General features: G+C 33.7%; 3 protein-coding genes and 1 long non-coding RNA gene across 5 annotated transcripts; 2 read left to right on the top strand and 2 right to left on the bottom strand.

Annotated features, from left to right (window-relative positions):
- Positions 1-3,282: 3,282 nt before the first annotated feature.
- On the top strand, positions 3,283-10,264 carry LOC101246910 (quinolinate synthase, chloroplastic). The gene is made up of 7 exons (XM_004236229.5): positions 3,283-4,320; positions 4,636-4,920; positions 5,732-5,950; positions 6,073-6,252; positions 6,503-7,018; positions 9,304-9,465; positions 9,659-10,264. The coding sequence occupies exons 1-7, from the start codon at positions 3,538-3,540 to the stop codon at positions 9,737-9,739; spliced, it is 2,226 nt and encodes a 741-aa protein (XP_004236277.1). The 5' UTR covers positions 3,283-3,537; the 3' UTR covers positions 9,740-10,264.
- Positions 10,265-10,788: 524 nt separating this feature from the next.
- On the bottom strand, positions 10,789-15,255 carry LOC101246616 (D-3-phosphoglycerate dehydrogenase 3, chloroplastic-like). Its single transcript, XM_004236228.4, has 5 exons — positions 14,492-15,255; positions 12,471-12,847; positions 12,125-12,235; positions 11,947-12,042; positions 10,789-11,659 (listed from the first exon to the last, which is right to left on the bottom strand). Exons 1-5 carry the CDS (start codon positions 15,036-15,038, stop codon positions 10,988-10,990), a joined length of 1,803 nt encoding a protein of 600 aa, XP_004236276.1. The 5' UTR covers positions 15,039-15,255; the 3' UTR covers positions 10,789-10,987.
- Positions 15,256-17,112: 1,857 nt separating this feature from the next.
- On the top strand, positions 17,113-20,934 carry LOC101246124 (manganese-dependent ADP-ribose/CDP-alcohol diphosphatase). Of its 2 annotated transcripts, none has more exons than XM_004236226.5 (2): positions 17,113-17,426; positions 19,812-20,934. In XM_004236226.5, exon 2 carries the CDS (start codon positions 19,892-19,894, stop codon positions 20,849-20,851), a length of 960 nt encoding a protein of 319 aa, XP_004236274.1. In that variant the 5' UTR covers positions 17,113-17,426; positions 19,812-19,891; the 3' UTR covers positions 20,852-20,934. The 2 variants fall into 2 exon arrangements, with proteins under 2 accessions (XP_004236274.1, XP_069151647.1); XM_069295546.1 differs by lacking the exon at positions 17,113-17,426 and adding an exon at positions 17,448-17,567.
- Positions 20,935-20,993: 59 nt separating this feature from the next.
- On the bottom strand, positions 20,994-22,979 carry LOC138347367 (uncharacterized). The gene is made up of 2 exons (XR_011220220.1): positions 22,639-22,979; positions 20,994-21,606 (listed from the first exon to the last, which is right to left on the bottom strand). It is a non-coding gene; the product is annotated as an uncharacterized lncRNA (long non-coding RNA).
- Between the last annotated feature and the right edge of the window lie 2,991 nt (positions 22,980-25,970).

Below are 25,970 nucleotides of genomic sequence, written 5' to 3' on the forward strand. Positions count from 1 at the left end.
CACAAGTGTATATCGACGTATCAACATGTCTTTTTCTTTTGGCTCTGTGAATAAAGTCTATCATGTGAAGAATTTATCGTACCCTGAAGAACCTGTGCTCGGTCCCTGTTGGAATCAATGCACAGTTGATCCTTTGATTGATTGGATACGCGCCAAATAGTGATAGCGCTATAGTTTTTCAGTAAACAATTTAAAATAGTGAAAAAATATAAAATGACTACTTAAAGTTTGTGGGCTTTTTATTATCCGTGAAACTATTTCAAATTACAATAAATAAACACTTTGATGGGGGCACAGAGGAGTGAAAATACATCGCCAAACCAGGGTAAAAATGTCATGTAGCTCTGAATTTTCTTCTTTATTAGAAGACTCACTTTTCACAGCTTATCTAAAACTCCATTGATAGATGTTGAAGAAATTTCTATCTACAACCAAATAAATAAATAAATTCTCCATCCTCAATGAAATTATCATCTGGCTTTACTAGCTTCAATTTCTTCCTTTTATTTTATTTAAAAGTTATGAAATCGACTAATTTGTAGATCTTGAAAGTGGAACTGATAACAAATTTTAAAACTTAATCAATGAAGAAATATTTAGTCCTAAACCAACACTATAGAGATGATTTTACCAAAAAAATCACTACTATATGAAAAGAACATATTTTTAACCAAAATTTACATTCAAAGCAATAAAAAATTAACATGAGATCCTTCATTTCTTCGTTTTGACTCCATAATTCAAGAAATTATCTTCTTAAAAAAAATTTACTGTGACTTATTGAAATGCTTTAAGGTTTTGATCATCAAAGAGAGAGAGAGTGGATTGAAAATCTAAAAGGGGTTTAGGGTTAAATGGAGTGGGTCTTGATTTAAATAATTTTATCTATTTTTTATTAAATAGATTGTAAAAAATATGTAATCATATTATTAATAGGCGATATTCACGCTCAAGAATTGAGAATGTAGAATGTGCAAAAAGTGTGTTCGTGAGTTAATAAATGTCCATAAAATTAAAATATCTTTTTAAAAATTTGAGATAACTCACTTTATATCTTTAATAAAACATATAAATATGCTTAGCTCATCATTTATCTATTAAAATATTTTTAATTATAAATGTATAATATGCTTTTTTATTGAAAAAATTTATTTGAACTCTTCAATTTTATCTGGCTTCGTCCTGCGATTCGAGCACCATCCTCCTCCAATAGCCCAACCCCTCGGGTTTATTGGGGTCACTCACTATGCCAAAGATAATTAACCTTTCTGTCTCAATTCTCATGAAGTCCATGTTGCTTCTTGTGATTCTTTTTTTTTTTTTTTCACGAATAATATAAATGTAGATAAGTCGTCTGTCGTGCAACAATCAATAAAAGTGGAAAAAGTGTATTTTTATATTCTATGGATCTCCTTTTTTAAAGAAATTTTTTTGTTTTTTTACATTTTATTCTTTTTTAAATATATATCAAAAATAAAATATCTTATTTGTATACATAAAATAACTTAACCATTAGATTCACTCTTTTATTTTTAATGTGAATATTCAAATATTAAATTTTAATTATTAAATTTCATGTTCAATTAAACCAACATAAAATATGATAAGGAACTTTATTATGCAAAAAGAGAATTTAATCTTTCAGTCAAATCCTAATAATAGCCGCCTAATAATATATTTTTTCTTCTTTGACAATTTAGTCCCATCAAGCGCACTCATCCTTTTCCCCGCATCTTCTTATTATTCTTCTATTATTACTTCAAAATTCCAAAAGTAAGGTCCAAATTTGTTAGCTTGTTTACTATCATTTTTTTTCCTTTTTTACTTTGGCATACTCCTCCCAAAAATGACTGAAAGAGATGCCCTCAATTTGTGGTAGACATTAAAATTCGATGAGACTCTACAAGATGGTTTGATTCGAATTGAAATTTTATGAATTGTGAATTTTTGGAAATTATTTAATTCTAAACCCTAGTTCATACATATATAAAATGTATTAAATTCTCTTAAAAGACATTTCGAAAATTTTATAAAGAGATCAAGATTTTGAATATTCTGCAAATTGATGGATTATTCATATAGAGATGTCCATCTAATTTATTCTAATTCGAGAGATACGTCACTAATGGAGAATCAAGGAAGTAGTTCGAAAGATACGCCACATATGGAGAATCAAGGGATTAGTTCAAGAGATACGCTATTAATGGAGAACCAAGGAAGTAGTTTGAAAAATACGTCACTAACGGTGGTTGAATGATGAATAAATTTTTTGAGAGGAAAATTAAGAGAGGAACAAATTTGTACTCATAATATTTATCAATAAAATTATGTTCCTTCGAATTTTATTTGTGATTGCAATACCTTTTTCTGTCACTTCAAATAATAAAAATACAATCCGAAAAAGTAAGTCACATTTCGTGATGAGTGTCAAAAGAATTTCAACTAAAATGTTTTCCACTAAATGAAGAAAAATAAATGAACTGCTAGTCTAGAAAATTTTGTATCTATAATATTCTAATCATAAATTCATCTTTGTAATTATATATATAATAAAATGTGTCAACTTATATTACTGTTCTAACTAACACTCGGACAATATTATCAATTATTGAAAAAATTAACCGAAGGAATATCTAAATTTTCGCTCAATGTTTTAAGGAACTTATTTTCTAAATTTGAAGTACCACTTATAGCAAAAAGTAAACTTAAAATTATGTGGTGTGTGTTTATTTTCAAAATTTAAGTTCTCATAATATTTTGTAAATTCTAGTCATGCACAAGCTATTACAAGTAAACTTGATCGGAGTTATTATTTGTAATAACAAATGACATTATTTTTTTCAACTTAGATAATTACTTAGTAAAACTGAGAATGAATAACGAAAAATATTAATATCGAAAAGTAATAATCATTAGTTAATTATTATCACATTTGACAAAAAAAAAAAACACAAAATAGATATCAATACACCCAACTTTCTTAGCAACATCAATCACAATGAAGAATTGCAATTAAGGCAAATGTAAATAAAGATGGCATCAACTGCCATCAAGTGACCAAAGAAGTAATCTACCATAATGAGTAATTGGAAAAAGCACTTTAATAATACAATTAAAATGCTCATAAAATCAACAAAATTTATTTAAATTGATTAGATGAATTTTTAATATGACTAAAATTGAATCACTTTCTAACTAACCTATCAAAATCTAAGTTAAAGAAATCTGAGATTTAAATAATTAGGTGAAGTTTGCTAAAAAGATATTTGCGCGCGGGTGATAAAGGTGGCTTATATTATTTCTATTTATTCCAAAGGCCCTTCCTTCATCTCCTCCTCCCCTTTCCTCTCTGTTTCTCTCTCTCTCTCTCTTCTGCGCATACAAAATTCATTTGTCTACTACCGCCATTTTTACGCACTTCGAGAACAATCTTCTTCTTCACCAGCAAAACCCCTCTTCTTTTTTTTCCATAATTTTCTCTCTTTTTTTTTTCTAATCTCTGTTCACTCGAGAATTCTAGTAAAACACAGTTCTGTAATGGATGCCGTAAATTTAGCCATGAAATCTTCTTCTTCTTCATTCTTTTTGAAAACCCCATGTTTATTTTCTAGTACTAAACCCATTTCAAGAGCACCCTCCTCTGTTTTTACACTGCCCTCGACTTTTAGACCCCTTGTGAAATGCATACAAGCTCCGTTCTTACCATCCCCATTAAACCCTGATTCCAAAAAGCCCTTAAATTCAGTCTTTACCTGTTCAGCTGTTACTTCTTTTCCTTCACAATCTCATCCCAATGTGCATTCTGGTTTTTCTTCCGCTAAGCTGAAACTTCTGATTTCGGAATTCCAGTCCCTTATAGAACCAATCGATCGCGTGAAGCGTCTAATGCACTACGCCTCACTGCTTCCTTCTATGGATGGGTCCGTTAAGACCACGGAGAATCGCGTGCCGGGTTGTACTGCGCAGGTATGGTTGCATGTGAGTTTAGATGAGGAGGGCAAGATGAGATTTTTGGTGGACAGTGATTCGGAGATAACTAAAGGGTTTTGCGCCTGTTTGGTTTGGCTGCTTGATGGGGCTGCTCCTGATGAGGTGCTGGCGTTGAAAACAGAGGATTTGAATGCTCTGAATGCTGTGGGGTTGAACGGGAAAGGATCTGCATCTAGGGTGAATACATGGCATAATGTGTTGGTCAGCATGCAGAAAAGAACAAGGGCTGCTGTGGCAGAGCGCGATGGAAAGCCGCGCAGCGAGCTGTTTCCATCTATGGTAGTGACTGCTGATGGTATCCAACCCAAAGGGAGCTATGCTGAAGCCCAGGTGCTCTTTCTGTTCACTCAATTTTTAATGATCATTAACAGTTGTGTTTTAGAAATTGCCCATGTTAAGGAACCAAAAAAATAAAAAAGACAGGAACTTGACCATCAAAATTTAGTATCTCATACCTTTATTGTGAACTAGGAAATACTTGTTCATCATTTGTTTTGTGTCCTAAATTATTGTGTTTCGTTTGTTAAAAAAGTAAAATTTTGAGGCATCATACATATTCTAGACCTTGATGCTATTCTTTAGTATTAGGGACCTTTGAACGTCCTGACCTTTAAATTTCTAAGTTGATTTCTATTGTAATTGCAGGCGAGGTTCTTGTTTCCTGATGAATCAAGGGTCCAAGAACTTGTCAATGCACTAAAAGAGAAGAAAATTGGAGTTGTTGCTCATTTTTACATGGATCCTGAAGTGCAAGGTGTTCTAACTGCCGCACAGAAGTTTTGGCCCCATATACATATATCTGATTCTTTGGTCATGGCAGATTCAGCTGTCAAAATGGCAAAATCTGGATGTCAATATATAACTGTATTAGGTGTAGATTTCATGTCAGAGAATGTGCGAGCTATTCTTGATCAGGCTGGATTTCCAGAGGTACACACATCCCCTGTTTTCTGTTCTATAATATCACGAGTCTCTATTTACTTGGTCAACCAGTGTTGACTACCATTATAATTGATTTCTTCGTACTAGATCAGAACGGCTGTGACATGATGTGAATTTTGAAAAGAAAAGCCCATGTTTTTCAGTAAAAATAGACCTCATGAAAAAAGCAGCAGAGAGCAGTTTCTCCTACTAATAAGTACACGATGATTTTCATGTTAAGTGCTCTTTTTACTGCTTAATGGGATCACTTGTTTGAAATTTGCCCATCTGTATCTCTTTCTGCTTAAAAAACCCCCTATTTTGTTGATCTTCTTTGATCCAAAATCCCTTCAAAGTTCATAGGCTAGCTTGTTCAACTTGGCCTGAGGTATACTTGTTAATAGGTATTAAAATCTTTTTGTGGTATACAGGTCCAGTTTTCTGCGATAAAAATGGAATCTTTTCTCTGTACACCACCAATTTCATTGCTCATATGATGTATCTTCAAGAATAGATGGGTAGACTATAAAAAAGAATTCAGGCACTAGCGAACCCACTTTTGCTTAAAAAAATAACATTTCACTTCCTCGGTGTGTATGGGATGCAGGGGGTAAGATTTGGACCAATGAATGTTATTCAACTTAATCAGTAATTTGAATCTTCCAAGCCTTTGAGATTTACCATGTTATTTTGGGAATATCTTCTTTTTCTAATACTGATAGTTTCTGCCATAACATGGAATATATCTATTACAGAATTTGATGATATCTTGTATGTGCTTTCAAGTATCTTCTGCATACATTAATGCTTCTTTGTGTAGGTTGGAGTTTATCGGATGTCGGATGAACACATTGGTTGCTCTTTGGCTGAAGCTGCATCCAGTCCATCATACATGGATTATCTTACAACAGCTTCAGTTTCTTCTCCATCTCTGCATGTTGTCTACATAAATACCTCCCTGGAGACAAAAGCATATTCCCATGAGCTTGTTCCAACCATAACATGTACTTCCTCTAATGTTGTGCAAACTATTCTACAGGTCGGTTGAATTGCTTCCATTATTTGTCTTGTTTCAAGTTCTTCATAATATCTTTTTCTTTTCAATGATAAATGTCAGCATATTTTCTTTTACTAATGAAGCTGCATCTAACATCTATCCAGGCATTTGCTGAAGTACCTGACTTGAAGGTGTGGTATGGTCCCGATACCTACATGGGCTCAAACATTATGGAATTGTTCAGTCAGATGTCAGTGATGACTGATGAAGAAATTTCTGAGATTCATCCTTTACACAACAGAATGTCCATTAAATCCTTGCTTCCTCGACTGCATTATTTTCAGGTAATTCAAGTTCTTTTGCAATTAGGCAAATGAATTAGGTGTTAAATGGCCATTCTTCACTGAAGTTTAAGTTGAAGCATTTGTTGAGTGTAAACTTTGAGAAAAAGATTTACCTCCTGGAAGCTTTTGTTTGAGAACATCAATAATGCTTTGATTTACTGTCTGATATTGTGCAAATATGCTATTCAGCATTGTCGTTTTAGTTAATGAATAACCTGTTGTTTCTTCTGTTGCTTTTTCCCTCCTCCAGGATGGGACATGCATTGTTCATCACCTCTTTGGTCATGAAGTTGTGGGGAAGATAAATGAAATGTATTCTGATGCATTCCTTACTGCACACTTTGAAGTTCCTGGTGAAATGTTTTCTCTAGCAATGGAAGCTAAGAAAAGGGGCATGGGAGTAGTAGGTTCTACCCAAAACATACTAGATTTTATCAAACAAAGGGTGCAAGAGGCTTTGGATAGAAATGTAGATGAACATCTTCAGTTTGTTTTAGGAACAGAATCAGGAATGATTACTTCAATAGTTGCTACAGTCCGTAAATTACTCGGTTCTGCTGACCCCTCTTCCGGAGGAGCGAAAGTTACTGTTGAGATTGTCTTTCCTGTCTCATCAGAATCAGTGACAAGAACATCTACAAGTTCGTCTTTGGACCGAACTTTTGGTGAAATGAGGGATTCCTTGAAGGTTAGTGTTATACCTGGAGTTGCTAGTGGAGAGGGGTGTTCTCTTCACGGTGGATGTGCCTCTTGTCCATATATGAAGGTTAGCATTGATTTTCGTCATCCATTGCCTGCTTCTTCTTAAAAGTACTTACAATTGTCACATTTCATAGCTGTTATTATTTGCTATTGCCAAAAAGATAAACAAAAATCTGTCTTTCTTTGTTTTCTTCAGTATCACTCTTATTCCTAATGCATATTAGAGAAGATCATTTCATTCGTACTACTATTAGAGAATGCTGTCAACAGTATTTATATGCCACGGTGCCTTTATATGTATGGGGTGCATTATAGGGATATATATTAGATTTGACTATGAAAAGATGTTCAGAGGAGATTGCAAAGGCAGAGAATATTGGTCAAGAAATGTTCTCTAAATGGTTGAGCGCATACCTTCACATTTTTCTGTTATTCATTGTTGTAGTAATATTCCTAGCAGGTTAGAATCCTAGTGCCACTCCTGATTTTCAAAAGCTATCTTTTATTGCTTTCAGATAAATTCTTGAATCTCCTAATAGTTTGGAACTTTGAGCTTCAGATCCGATGGCTCGGAAATTTGAAAAATGGAGTCCCAAATTGAGCAACTTTAGGTTGGACATAGAACCTTTCCTGCAATGAAGGTGTCCAGATTCCATTTAGTAATATACACAATTTAAGACCATGTGGGAGGGACTCACTTAGAGAAGCACATAGTGTACAAGCACAAACATTTATATACACGTATCTTTATACATATCATATTGAAAATACGCAAAACCATGCATAACGGAACAACTTCTAACTCAGCTATATCTACATAAAAAAAATCATGTTAAAACTATTAAGCTTAAGTGGGTGTAAAAAGCAATTAAGGGCGACTTTTCATAGCAATCATAGATTGATAACATGCAACAGATGATAAATGACATGTTACTGCAAGTAAAAGTGTAAAAGTACCCTATACTACACGGACAATATAAATTTTCGTGATTGCTAGGGGACTGATGGTAAAATTTCAGATGGGGACATACTGTGTTAGACTTGAAATATCTTATTATCTCCGAGGACATACTTTTGCTTTTGTTTGTGAACATTTTTGCTCTACTTTATTGGTGTTTTTTTATCAATACAATTACTGATTCTTAAAAAAGTTATCTTTTTCTGTGTCTTGGTAATTTCATTTTTTACTTGTTTCAAATAATCTTGGAGTCTGACAAATGAGTTTCATCTGGGATTAGGACCGTTAACAGTCTTGTTCAATGCGTAGTAGGTGCTAAAGTTTTGTATCAATTAGTATTTTAGCATAATGATAACTAGTGTTTCCTTAAACTTCCCTGTTTAAAGCTATTTGTAAAAAACTGTTTACTCATTATTGCTTCACCTTGTTACCATCATTGCCATGAAAACAGGCACGTCATATACCTGCTAGTGTAAAGCATACACAAACAGTAAAGGGAGGAATATTCTCCCTGATCCAGGTAGTATCAAGCATGTCAGTGAAAGAAACTTAAAGGGAAATACACATGATGGGTAACAGACTAATAGTTGGGGAAACAAGATACAATTGGCGTAACTGTTGAGAAAGAGTATGATTTCACATTTATTTATTTATTCTCCTTATGTTGGGGGTGGGGTGGGGAGCGCACAAGTGAATTGTTGGGGCCCGAAGTGACGTTAAGGGATTCATGTGATATTGTGCAGATGATTTAGATGTCTTGATTCAATGAGTATAGAATGAGGACTCGCTTGATATTTGGAATTAAGGTTGACAGATGAACAGTTTGAACCCTTTTGATGAAGCAAGATGCACAATCAAGAAACTATCACACATAACTTTCTTCAAAATGCTTGTTATTTAAGATGGTGGCGATATTTTATTAATTTCTGTTTTTCCTTCTCACTTAAATGAAAAAAGTAGCTCTTCCACTGTGAAATAAGCTCCCTAATATGCATTGTCTTGGGAGGAACACACTCAGATATTAAATCCCATATGATCACCTTTGTTAACAAAAGATCTCAAATCCCATATTTGAGCATTCATTCAGAGTATTCTCATTGGACTTTCAGTGAGATTGAGTACAGTCTAGCCCCTTCCTGATCTTTCAATTTTTTATATGTGGTTGCTCCAAAATAGGTGCCTTCAAATTTCGCCTTGTCATCATATGATGACCTATTGCTACATGTTATGTTTTTTCAAATCTTGCATTGTTGATATAGAATTACTTGTTGCAACATGTTAAACTTCAGCTTAGCTATGTGCAGTTATGTAGTGGATGTCTTCCTGAACCTAATATAAGCCTTTTCTTTTCTAAAGATGAAATCTGATTTGATTACATCCTTTTCTGTCAGATGAACTCTCTTAGCTCGTTGCTAAGAGTTTGCCACAGCTTGCCCCATAACAAAGCTGGACTTTCAGCTTATGAGGCAGGACGTTTTAGGTTGCTAACCCCGAAAGGAAAACAAATTGCAGATATTGGTTGTGAGCCGATTCTGCACATGAGACATTTTCAGGTTTGTTTCGTCATCTTTAATATCAAAATGAATTTATCCAGGTAACATGACAATGCTTCTGTATACTTTGCTTTGAGCAAATGAAGAGATGTTATAATTGACCCTGCAGTAGTCCATTTTGAGTTGCACACGAGAAGAGCAAAGTGGGTTGGAAATAGCCTTAAATGTTTTCTCTTGAACTCCCATTTTGCAGGCAACAAAAAGATTACCAGAGCAGCTCATCAATCAAATACTTCAACCTTGTGATAATGGACAATCCAGCTCGCATAATTAAAAGAAAAGCTGGACAAACAGTGGTATTTAGACAGATGGAAGTTACTTCCCTTAATTATATATACTAGGCAAGGACTGAAGGAACATTATGCCTGCCACATTTTTTCTGCTTGATACATGGATCATACAGCGATTTTGTGCTGCGTGCATGCCTTGATTGTTCTGTTTCTTACTTTTTATTATTACATTCACCTGATTTAGCGTGATAATAGATATATAGATAGAGGAAAATAATGATTGGCTTTTGTTTGAGCTGTATCCCTTACAAAATTTTGTTGGCATTGGAAGTGTAGTTTCTGTTGTCATGATGCTACAAAAATGGTTTTGGTGGTACTGAAGCTGAAGTCAGATGGCTCATGTCTTCGCCTTCAGAGTGAAGTTTGAAAGATATTTTGTATTGAAAAACAATGAGCAAAAATAGTGATAACATTTTCTTCATAAGCTATTTGTTATCTATGATTGTAATTCACAGTACTATAGGAACTGTCTGATTCAATTAAACAATAGAAGATCGTTATTAGTGGTATTTCAACATGAAGGTGATTGATTATCAATTTATCATTAGCAGACATTGTAATGGTACAAGTATGTTGATTTGAAGATGGAGGTTGAAGTACCAATTGACTAGTTACACTAGCAATATCATTTACTACATTTAAGATGTCTGTCTCGAGTGAATTTCTGACCAAGTGACCCAGAAGTTAAGTCAAAAAGATGATCCAACGACCAACTTTTCCTCCCACAACACAAATAGATTATTTATGCAGACGACACGAAGTAGGGATTATTTATGCTGACGTTATTTCATATCAATTGTTGGTTGTTCAGTGGGGGTGCTCTTAAAGAGAGGTAGGTAATAAAAGTATGAGAATAGTATTAAATAAAGTGTACAAGTAAAACCATTATTTTGCCTAATCCCCCCTACCAAACCCATGTTCTAAGATACCAAATTTAGTTCCAATCACACACCTAACACTTGCAACATCTCAAACATACACATAATTCCTAGCAAAGACAAAAGTAATGAGGCGTTTGTTTGAACAGGGGACGGAACACAAGGAAATGCTCAAATCTCTAAAAAAACAAAAGAGAAATACAAAAAGTCAAATTGAAAAACTCAATATAGGAAAAATACCACTAATCACAGAGCCGATAGTTTATTATCCCCTACACTAATCTACTTGTAAACAACAACATCACCAAATTTTGCTTCATAAAGAATTCAGATACCAAAAATTAGAGTAGTACCCTATAATCCAAGGTAAACGAACTCCTGGATGGCAGGAATTTCCCCAATCCTTTTCAGTGACTCCTTGCTGGGTTGTTCATCCACCCCAATAGCCATAACAGCTTGCTTTCTAGGAGCAACTCTTCCAACGCTCATGAAGCTGACATTCACATTCTCCTCACCCAAGACGCTACCCACTTTTCCAATCATTCCTGGCTGATCAACCTGACTGCAAAGAATGATACTGCCTTCCAAGCTCACATCCACTTCAAAAGAACCCACCTTTGTCAAATGAGGTACTCCATCCTTAACTCTACCCTCCACTCTAATCTCTCCCAAGTCTGAAATAGCACTGGCAAACTTGGATTCTACATTGGCTATCTGAACCTGAATGAACTCAACTGGACTTTCTGGTGAACCATCTAGGATAAGTCGTTCTTCAGATATCTGTAGTCCCCTTTGTTTAGCAGTGAAATCTGCATTAACTAAGTTAATGAAAACACTGGAAATTGGCTCAATCATGCCTTTAGTTATCATGGCACGAAGCAATCTTGTATCAAGATCATCAGGTGCTCTAGCTGAACCATATGTTACTTTCACTGATTTAACACCACTTCCACCGGCAACCAACTGGACAGCAAGTCTACCAAGTTTTTCAGCAAGTACAACAAAAGGCTTAAGCTCTAATAGCACCTGCATGAGAGAGGTAGCAAAAGTTAAATTCAGACATTTGTGTTATCAATTTAATAAGCAACTCCCATGTTAAAGAAAATACAGGGGAAAAGCATAAACCACTTCTCTACCTATCTGTAACTCCAAGGACTCAGATACAATAACACAGATTACAGGCTAAATTAGATAAATGAAATACATCCTACGTGGTTCAGTTGAAGTACTGCACCAAGCCTTCTAACACCCCCACCCCACCCCAAAATATAAATAATAGAGGGTGATAACTGGTAAATACTGAAAGCATGTACCTCAGCAGGAACCATAGGTGCATTGACAGCAGTAGCTGAGAGTTCCCCTTTCAAAGCGCCAACAACTGCTTCAGCGACCTCAATTGCCACACCTTCCTGGACAATCATTCAGAGAGTATTAGTAAATGGGTGAACTGGAAGAAAAAGTGTGGCTTACATGATTGTAATGTGCACAAACCTGAGCCTCTGTAGTACTAGCACCAAGATGTGGAGTTGCAGTCACATTCTCATGTTGAATCAACTTGCTATCCTTTGGTGGCGGCTCCACAGTGAAAACATCAAGTGCTGCCTGTTACAGGATTTATACGTTAGTGCAATTAGATAGACTGGCAGTGAAGAAGTCTGTTCTATAGTCCAATCCTCCAATGGAGAGGAAAGGTGAAAGATAACAAAGGATGGCTTTTGGACACTTGATATTCCAACAGGCATGAAGGTTTGAGGGAAATATAGAGAAAACAATAATAGCTCAACAAATAATTACTAATTCATAGGTTTTGAGTGTCTCAAAGATGAAGAGTCAGGACCTGTGCCACAATGCCTGCATCAAGTGCCCTCACCAAAGCTTCTTCATCAATCACACCCCCACGAGCAACATTCACAATCCGTACACCCTTTTTCATCTTCGCAAAAGTTTCATCATTCAGGATCTGCTTTGTAGCAGGGGTCAGAGGCATGTGAAGTGAGATGAAATCTGCAGAAGCAAGGGCTTCATCAAAGCTCACAAGCTGCACACCAATAGCACGTGCACGGTCAGCAGGGGCGTATGGGTCATGAGCAATGACATGCATGCCAAGCCCCTTAGCTCGCCTTGCGACTTCTGATCCAACCTTCCCAAAACCCATCACAGCAAGTGTTTTGCCTACTAGGGAGACACCAACATATTTGTTCCTCAACCATTTCCCTGGAAACCATATCATGATACAATTTTTTAGAGGTGTGTCAAAGCAACAAGTATATCAGGGGAATTCGTTAGCAGCCATGGAAACAATATTTTCAGACATCTACACCAAGCAAATAAACATCGGCAAAAAGAAAGTGGAAAGTTGAAGACAGATTGGGTTGAGGGTTCCATATTTTGAGTAATGATCCTAAGAATGCTTAAAAGGGAAGAACAGATGGAGGTGGCCTTAACAGTTTCTCCAAAAAAGAAAAAGAAGTGGCCTTAGAACTGACAGCAGAACAAATAATAAACCAATTAGCTGTGGATCATCCTTTATGCGTTTCGTTATGACAGTGTTAGCTTGCGTGTACCTTGACTAATGCATTAACACAAGAACAGGACAGGTACTGGGTAAGCCTGATAACTAAGACAAGCCAAGTGTTGTAGCTAGGGGTTGAGCCTCGATCTCCAGGTTTTTCATACTTACACCAACATTGATGAAGTAATTTCTTCTAGATATATCAACCCATTCATCAATTTGCGTGCTTGTCAAGCATTTCAATCTTTGAATCAACAAAGTAACAGACCAATCCGACTTATTAAGCTACTCCAACTCGAGTTACACACTCTAAAATGATTAGTTCACCTTTTTAGAAGGCATTGTAATGAATGAAATTAAAAAGGATTGTCTTTAATGCATTGTTGTCAAAGGCACGTTTAAGCCATGAAGTGAGGCTCAAAACGTGTTGAGCGCCTAGCCTCGCTTTATGTGCACTTTAGTGTCTTCATTAAGGTTCTAAGGCAAAATTTTCCTTGCCAATAAGCCTCTTCTAAAGAAGTGACACTAAACAATTGAAATTTAACTTTATCATAATGTTTTATTAATTTCTTTGGTCATATATTTGTCATACATGTTTATAATTATTAGTCTTGAACTAACCACATATATTTGAATTTTTTGTCCCTTTGCGCTTTTTAAATTTAAGGACATGCTTTATTTGCACTTTGCGCTTAAAGCCCAACAGACCTTAGAGTTGTTTTGCATTTTTCGCCTTTGATAACACTGGTTTACTGCAAAAAAGAAAAATTGCTACCGATACTTCCAAAGAATATGTCCATGTATTTCAATTGAATAAGATCTATGTCAAATTACAGTTTTTCTTTTTCTAGGTAATAGAACATTTAAACCAACTTAACATAGATCTTATCAGCCTTGCGAGACCATAATGCATGGATCTCATAAGATATTTATCTCAATCACAAAACAAACTCATTGAGGATTATATTAGCGGGCATGTCATTGTATTCAAAACACAATGATGCTGGGGCAGATTGAGGCTTTCACGCAGCCTCTAGTTGAAAGTTTTTTGAAAATATAATTAACTAAGTTAGCACCCACGGTCACAAAGTCCAAATTCATGTGATACTTTTCGTTTTTTCAGGTACAAACAATTTAAGCTTAGACCAGAAACTTGCAAAAGGATTTATCAATTTTTTTTAAATGAAATTCATATTTATGAACTACATAAAAAGCAAAGTCACAAAAATTGGAATCTCAAAATTTGGAAAGTGTCATATAAATTGTGCCGGAGTGATTAATGGTTATGTTAGTAGTTTGCCGGATTTAAAATTCTAGATCTGCCTCTAAGAAGTTAAAACGCTTACCAGCTTTGACAGAAGCATCAGCTTGAGCAACATTCCGAGCCATAGCTGTGAGAAGGGCGATTCCATGCTCGGCAGCTGCAACTGTATTAGCAGTGGGCGCATTAACAACAAGGCATCCATGCTCTGTTGCCGCCGCAAGATCAACGTTATCAATCCCCACACCAGCACGTCCAACAACCTTCAGCCGTCCACCAGAAGATTCAAAGATCTCACGGGTCACCTTTGTTCCGCTCCTCACAACCAACGCATCACAAAGAGAGATCTTAGTGCACAGCTCCTCAGGAGTCAAGTTATATGAGCAATCAACATTCGCGAATTCCTTTAAAAGTTTCAGCCCAGCCTCGCCTAGTTTTTCAGCAACGAGAACCGTAGGTTTGGCGTCCATTGAGAAAACGACAAACCTCGGACACTGACGGGGGCTTCTGCGCGGGAGAGTAACCGCGGAGACACGAAAGGCAGAGGTAGAAGCGAGCTGGTTTTTCCATGAGAGAGAGGCGCGTGAAGATTTTGAAGATAAAATCATAGTTGAAGAAGGTGAAGCCGCCATTGTGGTAAGCTATTCGGAGCGTAGCTCAGTATGGTGAAACGGCGACGACGACGGCGGAAAAGGTTGAAAATGAGTTGTTATAGTGGAAGGAATTGGAGAGGGTTTTATGGGTGACTGGTTGCTGACAAGTGATGTGATTAGGAAATTGGGAACCAAATAAAGTAGGTGAACGTGTACTTGCGCTTACCAAAAAGTTTTAGAGTACTCCAATTGGATTGACTTTAAAGAATACTTTAAGTTAAATTAAAAGATTTTTAAGTAAAATAAAAAAGATAGAGAAGATCTATTTTTGAGTTTTAACTTTATCTTAACATAGTTTAAATTTATTTCAGGTTATTTTTAATCTTTTCAAGAACTTTTTAAATATATTTAAGTTGTTTTTTTTTTCTTTACTTATTTTAAGTTATTTATGTATTTGCTAAAAACTTTGCCTTAGAAATAAAAAGGCAAAATACTAAATATATCCCTAAACTTGTTGGGTTTTTTCCGTCAGGTACCTCAACTACGTCATTTTTCTATTGATCATTGAACCACACATAATTTATTCCTTTAAAACACTGTTGGTTGGTTTTGATCGGCTTTTCTATTGTAAATGCCTTCAATTGTGTTCGAATTGTAATAATTTTGATTAAATGAATGGAGACGAACCTTGTTAGCCTCATTTGTTTTCTAATGTGTTCAAATGACTTAAGTAAAACACAATTATTCTCAAATATTTTCACTATCAATTGGACTAATGAGTTGTGGAACAACATATATATCCTCTATCAATACCCCTCATAAATCTGGTTCTACATCAGACAACAGCGTTTGTTTAAACGGAACAAATTATGGGTGTTCAATGATTCAATAGGAAAATGACATAGTTGAGGTACCTCGGGGAAAAAATCCAACAAATTTAGGGATCTGCTTATGTATTTGGCCAAATAAAAAATTGAAAAACTTTTGAATCAATCAAAACACCATCTTATTCCTATTCATGTTTTTTGTTTGGTCAAAATTGTGAACTTGTGTAATTTGACACAAATTTAAATTAGTTTAAATATTATATGTTTATAAAACATCAAGCAAAAAAAAAATATTTTAATTATGATTCTCAAATGATCATACTATTTTTTATAAAAGTACTTCCCCTTTTTCCATTTACGTAATATCTATTTTTAAGTCAATTTTTTTAAAAAAATAATGTATTTTTATATTTAAACATTATTTCACTAGCTGCTTTTCAACAATTTCTTTTATGTTCGTTCGCATTTTTCCTTCATTTTAATTGACTTAATTGTCTTTTCGAATGTTCCATGCTCTTATTGATTTGGAGGCATAAGTATTACTATTTCACCTACAAAGTAATTATTGCGAAGATTTGTTGATGTGAGGTTGACATTTGTCTTTCTTAGGAATGAGAAATTTTGTTTAGAAAGGAAATATGATGATTTACAGCTATACAACTTCTTGACTTGTTTTAAACTATTCTTTAAAAAAGTCTTATCAAGTTAAACAACATCAAATAGATTAGAATTGTAAAAATAATTATTTATGATATATTAGTTAAGTTTTTAATTATAAATATCACTTCACTAGCTGGTTGAATTTTGATAATGAAAATATTTCTCGAGACCATGAGCATTCAATCATTTTCACTGATCAAATGATCAAGCTAAGGGTAAATTAGTCCATATGAAATTATAGATTATGTATATTTTTATTGATTCAAATAAAAGATTATGTTTTATACAATAATCGCCCCTTCAGCATCTTTGAGTCACATAGTGCCTGCAGAGAAACAAGAAGCGTTAACTACTAAGCTAGCATCTTTCAATTTATAATAAGCTCTATGGTCTTTAGTGTAAAGACGTTTTAATATTATATATAAATATCTCGTTTAACCAAAGAAATAGTAACACATTAGCAGAATATTTTATAATTGATAGGTAAATATAATTGAACTAAAATTTTAAATTATTTTCATGATAAAATACCCCAATCGTAATTTTAGTGTGTTTATATTTAATTAGTACTCAAAATCTTATTTTCTTTCTGGAGAAGAAAATCAATTTATCTTTGAGTAGATTTTGGACAATAATAAGAAGTGCCCTCTAACCTAAAAAGTGATTGAAAGAGTCCCCACAAAGCAAATAGAATAGTGGAAATTATAAGGTGAAGAGGTAAAGATAGATTAATCCATGATTTAACCATAAAGTTTTCACACACGTGGCAGCGGCTAATCATGTCTTTGATTTGATTTGGGGTTGCAATTGTAATCAAATTTGACCAGGTGAATAGCTGCTATATATCAGCTTCGTGGCCTCTTTTCTCTTCAACGTCCTCAAATTCTCCATTCCTCTTTTCCTTTCAAAGCCCTTTTTTGGCGTGCAAGATACAATTCGGGTATGTTAGTAATTGTCTTTCGAAATTGCATATTTCTCTTTGTTTTTTTCTTTGATGCTTCTTGCTATAATACAAAAAATTGTAATGACCCTTTTCAGTTTTTCGTGTGGAAAGATTCAAGCTTTATCAAACCCCAAATGTGTAAATTTTTCGTTTCTCTTGACTCCACGTTGAGCTATTTATGTCGATGTGTATAGATTTGAGCTTTTGGAGTTCATGTTGAAGATCTATTCTATCATGATTTGTGTTTTGTGTGCTGTATTTCCCGTATTTGAATTTGATTGTTATTAATTCCGTATTTAAAATTGTGGATGAATCGAAAAACTAGTTTATCATATACGCATGTGATTATAGATGTCTTGGTTTTAGTTTGCTGTAACTGCACTCTTTTACGTTTGTTGCTGTAAAATTTAGTATGTTCTTTTTTTTTCCATTGGAGAAGGATCCTAACGTTTTATGGAACTAAACTGTAGCTCATTGATATTAGACTAATTGATCGAGAACAGAAATAGTACTGATAATCGTAGCAGAAGTAATTGATAGGTCATAGGGCTTCCTTTTTTGATGAAGAATGTGGAAGGGCATAAGTTCTATTGGCTATTGTCAAGATCCAAATGAGGGAGCTCCAAAAATCTTGATGTTTTAAAGTACCCACAAACAACCTCAATGGCTGATTCTTTTCCCCTATCCTTCGTGCTGTTACTTGACAGATGATATCATGTGTAACGGTTGGAGCGTCTACCTACTAGACAGAGCTTTTCTTAAAACACAAATAACACTTTTTGCCCTTCTTTGTTTTGATGAAATAAGGTGCTTCAATGCAGGCTCAAGAAAATGCAAAGTTAAATAAGTGATCCATGTTAGCTCCATTACAAAAACAACATAGTAGAACCTAAGGGAAGGTTACCAGAAAGTCAAAAAGTAGTAAGGGCTAAGGTAGAGTAAGTGAGCTCATTAAGTCTAGGAGGGGAATAACATCACTTACAGGAGCTAGATACTCCAACTAAAGAGATATCCTAAGCATTTAGCTTTTAGAGAATCGTTAGGAGTTGAAATGCCATCAAAACATCTGCAATCACTTTCTTGCCAAAGACACCAGAAAGTGCTTGTTAGGATCATCTTCCCAACTTTCTAATTGCCTCTGTCAACTTCCATCTGCTCCAGCCTTTCACTGCCTGCCTCCCTACATTGGGGTTGTGCCCAACTTAGTCCCGAAACTGAAAGAAACATATACTACATATCTGCTCCTGGACAATGCCAACTGGATACTTCTCAGAGATTATCTTGGCTAGACAAGCACCTATGAGGGATGTCCAAATATTGCCTTTGTTTCTTTTTTTCTTTCAATCTATTAAAGCCGGTGTTCTTTTCCTTGAGAACCTTCCCTGTCCTGCGTCAAATATGTGTAAAGCCATAGTTGAAATATTCGTATCGACTCTGCCTGTCCAAGATGCATGTGCACATATTCGTATTGACTGTTCCTGTCTGAGTCGGTGAATCCTAGGCCCTTTCTGAACCATAACAAGTTTTGGCACATGTCTCTCACATGCTTAAATTAGGTACACGTGAAACTGGCTTGAGGAAATTCATGCCCCTTATAACTGGGCTCATTAACATTCTGGACCGAGTCGGTTCTTGAATTTTGTTTCTGTCCTAAAGCTATGAATGAATATTACTTTTATAAAAATTAATAAGGAATCAAGTATTTCATCTTCTCTTTGTGATTAGATGGGGGATTTTAGCAACCGTGATGAAATCATGGACTTTCTGTTGGCTAACGTTATTTGGCTGCATGAATCAACTCCTCTTAAAGATTTACAAATTTTGTGCTTAAAAAATAAAAGAAATAAATATATTAATTAATTCGAAAAGGAAAGGCACACATATTAAAAACACTAGCATATGATAAAATTCATAATTTTCTCTGACTGTAATGTTCACTCCATAATTTTTTATTTGCTTGGAGGATTGAGATGGTCTTTAAATGGCTGATTTGGTTAAAAGTAGATGACCATCAGGATTTGGAAGGCTGAGTGCAAAATGATAAGACCGGTAAAGATTTCTAGAACCCTGTCCACTGACCGCTGTGGAAGCGTATCAGATACATGACAGGCTTCTTCACAGTAGCACATGAAAACAGTCTCATATCAAGAGATGCTATTTCTATCTTTCTGAATCTAATGTGTATTGAGTAATGGAAGTTTCTACCAAGAGAAGTAGCACTCCCCTTAGTATTTGTTTGTATTTATTAATTTCATATGCATGTTTGTTTTGTCTTTTCGTTCTGAATCAACTTAGGCCTTACGATAGAAATGTGTTATTATACTACTTTAGTTTTATTGTTTTAATCTGTAATTGATATCTTTATTTTCTTTAACTTTTCAGATGTATCTTCACTCCTCTGATTAGTAATTTAGATCAACCACAGCTTTGATTACATCTTTATTAGAGCGTGGTGGTAGGCAATGGGGTATGCAAATGGTCTTCTGTGTCCACTAGGGAAGCAGCCACTTCTCTCTTTTGGTGTCATCTCAGATGTCCAGTATGCTGATATTGATGACGGCACCTCATTCCTTGGTGTTCCTAGGTATTACCGGCACAGTGTTAGCGTGTTGCAAAGGGCAGTTAAGAAATGGAATCAAGAAAAGCCTAAGTTTGTTCTTAATTTTGGGGACATTGTCGACGGGTATTGTCCCAAAGACCAGTCAATGATTGCTGTCAAGAAAATTGTTGATGAATTTGACAAATTCAATGGTACTGTCTATCACATGATTGGAAATCACTGCCTTTACAATCTTCCTCGAAAAGACTTGCTTCCATTGCTGAGAATCCCTGGCCATGATGATCATGCCTATTTTGATTTTTCTCCAATTCCGGAGTACAGATTTGTAATCCTAGATGCTTATGATATCAGTGCCATTGGTTGGCCGGAAGATCACCCAAATACTTTGAAGGCCTTGAAAGTTCTTCAGGAGAAAAACCCAAATTCAGACAAAAACAGTCCAAGTGGACTTGTGGGACCGGCAAGAAGGTTTCTCATGTTCAATGGAGGTGTTGGGAAAGAACAATTGGAATGGCTGGATCATGTCCTTCAGGAAGCTACCAAGTTGAATCAAAATGTAATAGTGTGTTGCCATTTGCCTTTGGATCCTGGAGCTTCATCTCTTGCAGCATTGTTGTGGAACTATGATGAAGTGATGGATGTGATTCATCGCTATAGCTGTGTGAAGGTCTGTATGGGTGGACACGACCATAAAGGTGGACAATCAGTCGACTCCCATGGTGTACATCATCGCGTCCTTGAAGCAGCTCTTGAGTGCCCTCCTGGTACTGATTCTTTCGGACATATTGATGCTTTTGATGATAGATTATTACTTTTTGGTACTGATAGAATGAAGAGCACTGAGATGGTTTTTCGTCACTAGACCATCTTGCTTGTTGCAACAAAAAGTAATGTAAAGTTTAACCACATTTCACGGTTACAAAAAAAGGATGTCAACTGATACAATTCTCATTCTACCTCCATTTTTTGGCATATTCTAGAATTAGAGAGAGAGATCCGTCGGATTTAGGATTATCATTTGACAGCTTCAATATATTGTCTTTGCATAAGCCTTTGTTTTCATAGGTAAACCCTACAACACCAATGCTTGTACTTATTTTATACAGATAACAAATATAACATGCTAGAACATCATATTACTTCTACCTAAGTCTAATATTTCGCCTGGGAAATTTTGACTGCCTTTCTCTTCTCAACGAAGTAGAATCCGACTAGGGAGATGATGGAGAAACAGGCTGCGCATACGTCTATGGTGATGTGGTTGCTGTGATTTTGAACAAGTTGGTTTTCTTGTGAGCGTCAGTTGTTTGGCCGTAGGCAAAAACTTCACCAGTGGAATCATAAACATAAGCCCTAATGAAATAGGTAGCAGCAGGAACATCCTTGTCTATAGTCCCAAGTGAAATTGTTGCTTGAAGGTTGATATGGAATGGTGACTAGGTTAATTTGACAAGTTTTGTCCTTTTTGAGATTGTTGTTGGATTTTCTCCATCCTCTGTCCAATTGGCTAACTGGGGCATAACATAATTTAACATCCACTGTCTTGTAATTTGAGTCTGTACAGCTATTGTTCAATGACCATGTTATTCTCACTTGGCCTTCTCCAGAATGTTGTTGCTAAAATCATTTTTAAAAGTACTTTTTTTAAAATGACTTTTCAGAAAAATATTTTTGAAAAAAAAAATATAATTTGTATTTGACTAATTCATTTGAAAAGTATTTTTCATAAGTAAATCGTGTTTGACTTATCTTTTAAAAAAGTGCTTCAGAGAGTCAAATTATGAAAAAAGACAATTATCAATGTACTTTTAATATTAAAATTATTTTATAGAGATAAATTATTTTAAATATCTATTTTTTTTTAAAAAAATGATTGAACTTTTATTTTTATTAAATTAAAATACACATTTTTTCAATTTTCAATTGATATTATACTTTTTTTGGGGGAGGGTTGAAATCTTCTATTGATATTTTTTTTGATCTTACAAAATATTGTTATTTTTTTTCAATTTCTGTAAAATTAGACGTAAAATAATATGTAAAATATAAAAATAATAATAATATATAAATGTAAACTAAAATATTAATTTATCATACACAAATAGAAAATAAAATTTAACCAAACTTATGAGATTAGTTAATCGATATATATTGGTGAAGATGTATATATAAAAGGTCTTCTATCTAAATCATTTTTACTGATTTGTCAAACAACTAATTTTCAACAAGGCGTTTTCTCCCTCAAAATTAATATTTCTGCCCTCTCAACAATAATGTCAAATAAGCTCTTGCTTTCCCTTATATTAAGAGAAATATTCAACAATTTATACATAACCAAACAAAAATCTATTTTATCTATTTAAAATTTTTTATTTTATCTATTTATACCATATAACTTTCCGACTAACTGAAATATAACTCCTACCAAAACTTTATCCCTTCAAACTAAAGGAATATTATATATATATATACTCAAATAAGAATGAAAAAGGTTGCTACAAGTGGACTATAAAAATATTAAATTCATTAATCATGGGTCGATATTTTTTTATCAAGAGTCAACTATAAAGGAATTAATCTAATTATTAGAACACCTTTTTTTTTTAAAAAAATAATAAATTAAAATGCTTGTCCAGAAAAAAGGCATACCTTGTCTTTGTGAAGGTGAAGAATTGATTAGGATAGTTTGCTGAAGGGAAGAGAAAAGAGCAGCATAAGTAATCATAATTCCAAAGAAAAGAAAAAACAATTGCTGAGGCAACAAAAATGCCAGAAAAAGTTGCCATGATTTTTGAACTTCCAAAGTATGAGGAAGAGAGAGATTGTATGGAGATGGAAATATAAAAATAAATATACAATATAGGTTCTAATTCTTTTTTTTAATCGTTGTCTGATATTCACGTTAGAAATTGATTATGCTGAATTCGGATAGAACTTTAATTGAAAGCACCCAAACTTTTAAATTCATTTGAAATCTTTGATTAAAAAAAGTAACTCATCTACTGCACCAGAGATGTCAAATGGGCGGATTGGATTGAAATTGAAAATGTTAAAATGGGTTCAATAGAAATCGGGTTGGATCTTGATCCGTCCAAATTTACTTTGGACTTAAACGAGCTAAAAAATAGGTTGGGCTTGACCCGCTCAATTTGACCCGATTAATCTCAATAATTTAACATATTGATATTTAATTTTTATAATCACAATTTGATTTCCCGCTCAAGAAATTTTTGTTAAAAAAAGTAAAAAATGGATAGATAAATCCTAAAAAGATGTTAAATAGATAAGGGATAACCTATGCCCGAAATCTCAGAGACACACTTATACTATACTAAGGTCCTATTACTTCCTGAACTTATTTTATTAATAATATTTTACCCTTTTTTAGCCTACGTGGCACTATCTTGTGGGGCCCAACGATAATAGATTTTTTTTTCAAACTAGTGCCACGTAGGCTAAAAGGGGTAGAAAATTATTTATAAAATAAGTTCAGGGGTAATAGGACCTTAGTATAGTACAAGTGTGTCTCTGAAAATTCTGTCATAGGTTGAAGGGGTACTTGTGCATTTTCCCAGTAGATAATAATTCATACCTTCAATATAGGAATATATCTTAATAAAAATTTTTAAAACGTGTTGAAATTGAAGAATTGGACTCATTGAAAATTCTCTTCAAATTAGTTAAACTTGAATGAATTCAAAATAAAGTTAATTCAAATCATCTTGAGCTCAGTCCTTAAAATTCTAAACAATTAAACAAATTACCTATACTTAAATTTACTTTTTAACACCCTAAATCTACGCCCCATCAAATCCAGAATGTGAACCCACTAATTTATACACTAATTTATATAAGCGACGATATAAGTTAGACTTTGCTTAATATGTTGAGTAGACAAAACAAAATTGAATTTGACATTTATCTAACCGTTTGATATACACCATCCAAAAATAAATAAATAAATTATACACCACCCAATGCCTGGCCCATTAAAATATCTAACGTACTTAGTCAAGAAAAACTTAATCCTTGTTCTTAATTCCTCCATCAAATTGTTGCTCTAGCGTTGAAAAAATATTTTAAAAATTAATTAGCTAAATATAAGTTGCTAATTTTCATTAGCACTATGGGTGATCAACAAGGGATGAAATTTAGTGGTTTAATTATGAAGAATTAGTGATGTCTAATAATTAAGAAACATTGTTTGATATAATTGATTAAATTAAAGGCTACAAGTGGGGAACCTCAACTCTTCATTAAAAAGAGAAATTTTGGAAAAGTTGGAATCTCTATGAGTATCTTGATACTGGTGGAAGATTCAAAGAACTTTCGAATACATAAAATTTAATTATATTATTATTGTTATGCTGGCCCCTACATGACTTGCAAAGACAAAATTTCACAAAATATCATTTTGAAATTTAAGGAAATGGTCTATTCCCTTCGATCCTGTTTATTTATCATTTAGCCTTTTACATGTTCATTTTAAAAAATAATTATTAGTTATTTGACAAACTATTTTTATCATTTGAACTTTTTAGTCTTTTTATTTCTTTTAGAAGATTTATTTGAATAATAAGAGTAAATGAAAAGAAAAAAAAATATTTTTGAATATGCAAAAGTTTTAAAAGGGGAGAGTGTCTTTTTAATTTTTCAAATAGAGAAAACTATATTTTTAGTTATTGTGTTAATGTAAACTTTTTATTTCAGTCCTTGCGTTATTTAACTTAGCACTATTATTCTTCAATTATATCAAGCGAGTGATTTTAATACTTTAACAAAACCCGAAAAAGTTAATAGAAAGTTTAGAGTATTCTAAAATTTTAAAATTATTGCTTGAGAAAATAAAAAAATATTAAAAAATAATTCGCCTCAATCTATCGTTCGTCAGTGTAAGAGGGAGGATTAATATCTATCAAGTTGGTTTTGTTGAAATTGTAGCTCAGATCGATGAGCTTGTTCTTGAAATAGAGATAGCAAAGACTTTAGCTTATTAAAAAAAGAGAGAGAATTAAAATGAAATACCCGAACTATTCTTTTTAAAGTGAACTCTCTGTTAAATTTTTTTTTTTTTTTTGAATATGTTAGTTAATGGATTAAAATCACTCATTTGATATAATTGAAGGTTCATACTACTAAGTTAGATAACACAATGAATAAAAAAAAAATAGCCTTAACACATGGATTAAAAAAAATTTAGCCTTAACACATGGACTAAAAATATCGTTTTTCCTTCCGCATAGGATCCTAAACAAAACGAATTTAGAATAATTGGCCTTAAATGTGAATATAAAAAAAATGATTAAACTTAATTACGAGTATATATTACGTCTTTAGCCGAATTCGTTGACCTTACTAGTGGCTATTTTGTTAATTAAATCCCAAAATTAATCTGGGCGCTTCATGACTTAATTATTATATACAAATAGAGAGAGATTCCTTCAAAGAAGGGGTTGGCATCTTTCACTATCATGAAGATTAAGAGAATATTCAATTTTGACTGTAAAATTAAATTTTTCTGTATAACTAATATTTGTCGAGAAGTTTTATGATGGTTATAACTAGGTAATATTAATATATGTATAATATTATTTAATATAATGCTCTTATTAATTAAAATTAAAAGATTAATATATCAGGAACATATGCCTTCAATATTAATTTAAAATTTAAAGTCATTTCATAAATTTTAATCTCTCAAAAAAAAAAATATATTTTTTTCTCATGTCATGATCACACTTGATTGACTGTTATTAATAGAATAATGTAACAGAGAAGAGAAGTAAGATATAACATGAAAAATTGATTTGAAAAAAAAAATCAGACCATTAATTATTAGAAATTTGACTGTGTATCATCAACTTCTTTTATGCCCGATTTATCACTTAATATTAGTTATTCCTTGATAATTATAATTTGAGATTAAGCAAAGGGCATCCGAATTATTTAACAAAATTGGATTTGGAAAGATTATCATGAAC

The sequence above is a fragment of the Solanum lycopersicum genome, chromosome 3 (assembly GCF_036512215.1).
Source record: "Solanum lycopersicum chromosome 3, SLM_r2.1".
NCBI classification, from domain to species: Eukaryota; Viridiplantae; Streptophyta; class Magnoliopsida; order Solanales; family Solanaceae; genus Solanum; species Solanum lycopersicum.